This window comes from Limulus polyphemus, unplaced genomic scaffold, assembly GCF_000517525.1.
Source record: "Limulus polyphemus unplaced genomic scaffold, Limulus_polyphemus-2.1.2 Scaffold102542, whole genome shotgun sequence".
Taxonomy (NCBI): domain Eukaryota; kingdom Metazoa; phylum Arthropoda; class Merostomata; order Xiphosura; family Limulidae; genus Limulus; species Limulus polyphemus.
In genome coordinates, this window is record NW_013768138.1 from 1 (window position 1) to 810 (window position 810).

At 32.0% G+C, this 810-nt stretch overlaps 1 protein-coding gene across 1 annotated transcript; it reads left to right on the plus strand.

Moving 5' to 3' along the window:
* The first annotated feature begins 6 nt into the window (after positions 1-6).
* Positions 7-802, plus strand: LOC111084732 (cytochrome P450 6B7-like). Its single transcript, XM_022381322.1, has 3 exons — positions 7-86; positions 241-406; positions 647-802. The coding sequence occupies exons 2-3, from the start codon at positions 257-259 to the stop codon at positions 722-724; spliced, it is 228 nt and encodes a 75-aa protein (XP_022237030.1). The 5' UTR covers positions 7-86; positions 241-256; the 3' UTR covers positions 725-802.
* Positions 803-810: the final 8 nt, after the last annotated feature.

An 810-nucleotide genomic window follows, 5' to 3' on the forward strand; every position in this document is an offset into this window, starting at 1 on the left:
AAGGACACTGCTATACAGGTCCCTGTTTGGCAACTCCATCACGATCCACAGATCTGGTCTGAGCCATACGAATTTAAGCCTGAGAGGTAAACACTAAATTGCTAATACATGCCAATAATGTTTTGGTTATTTTCTCAGTTTTATTCGCATTTTTCTTCGGAAATATTTACTTTTAGTTGGAAAGAGAATTATGAAAATATATATTTTGAAACTTAATTGTTATAATGTCATGATTTCCAGGTTTCTCTCTGAAAATATGAAGGATATAGATACTATGGCTTATCAACCATTTGGATCTGGACCACGAAACTGTATTGGCATGAGAATGGGGCAGTTGGAGGCCAAACTAGCTTTGGCTAAAATCTTACGCGCTTACAGATTAGTTCCTTCTGAGAAGACGGAAATTGTACGTTATCACGTTTTAACGTTTCCTGGAAAGAAAACAATTATTCACAAACAGAATATATATATATATCGATATTGTAATTTTCTTACCAATAATGTAAAGAGTAAATTAAGATAAAATCACAAGATAATTATTAAAATAAGTAAAAAAGCTATATTTCAATTCAGATTTAAGCTACATTTAACGTATAGCACAGATTTTAATATTTCTTAGTTGTTGAAGTTTTTTCTTGTCTTTCAGGGAGAAATCCAATATAAAGTCAAGCTCATAACCATTGGTCCTGTAAATGACGTTCATGTAAAAGTAGTTCCTGTCTAGTGGTGGCCTCTAGTGGAGTGAAATATTCAAATATATAAAAGATTTTTTTAATTTCTCACGTAATGTTTTGGGTTGAGATTAAACAC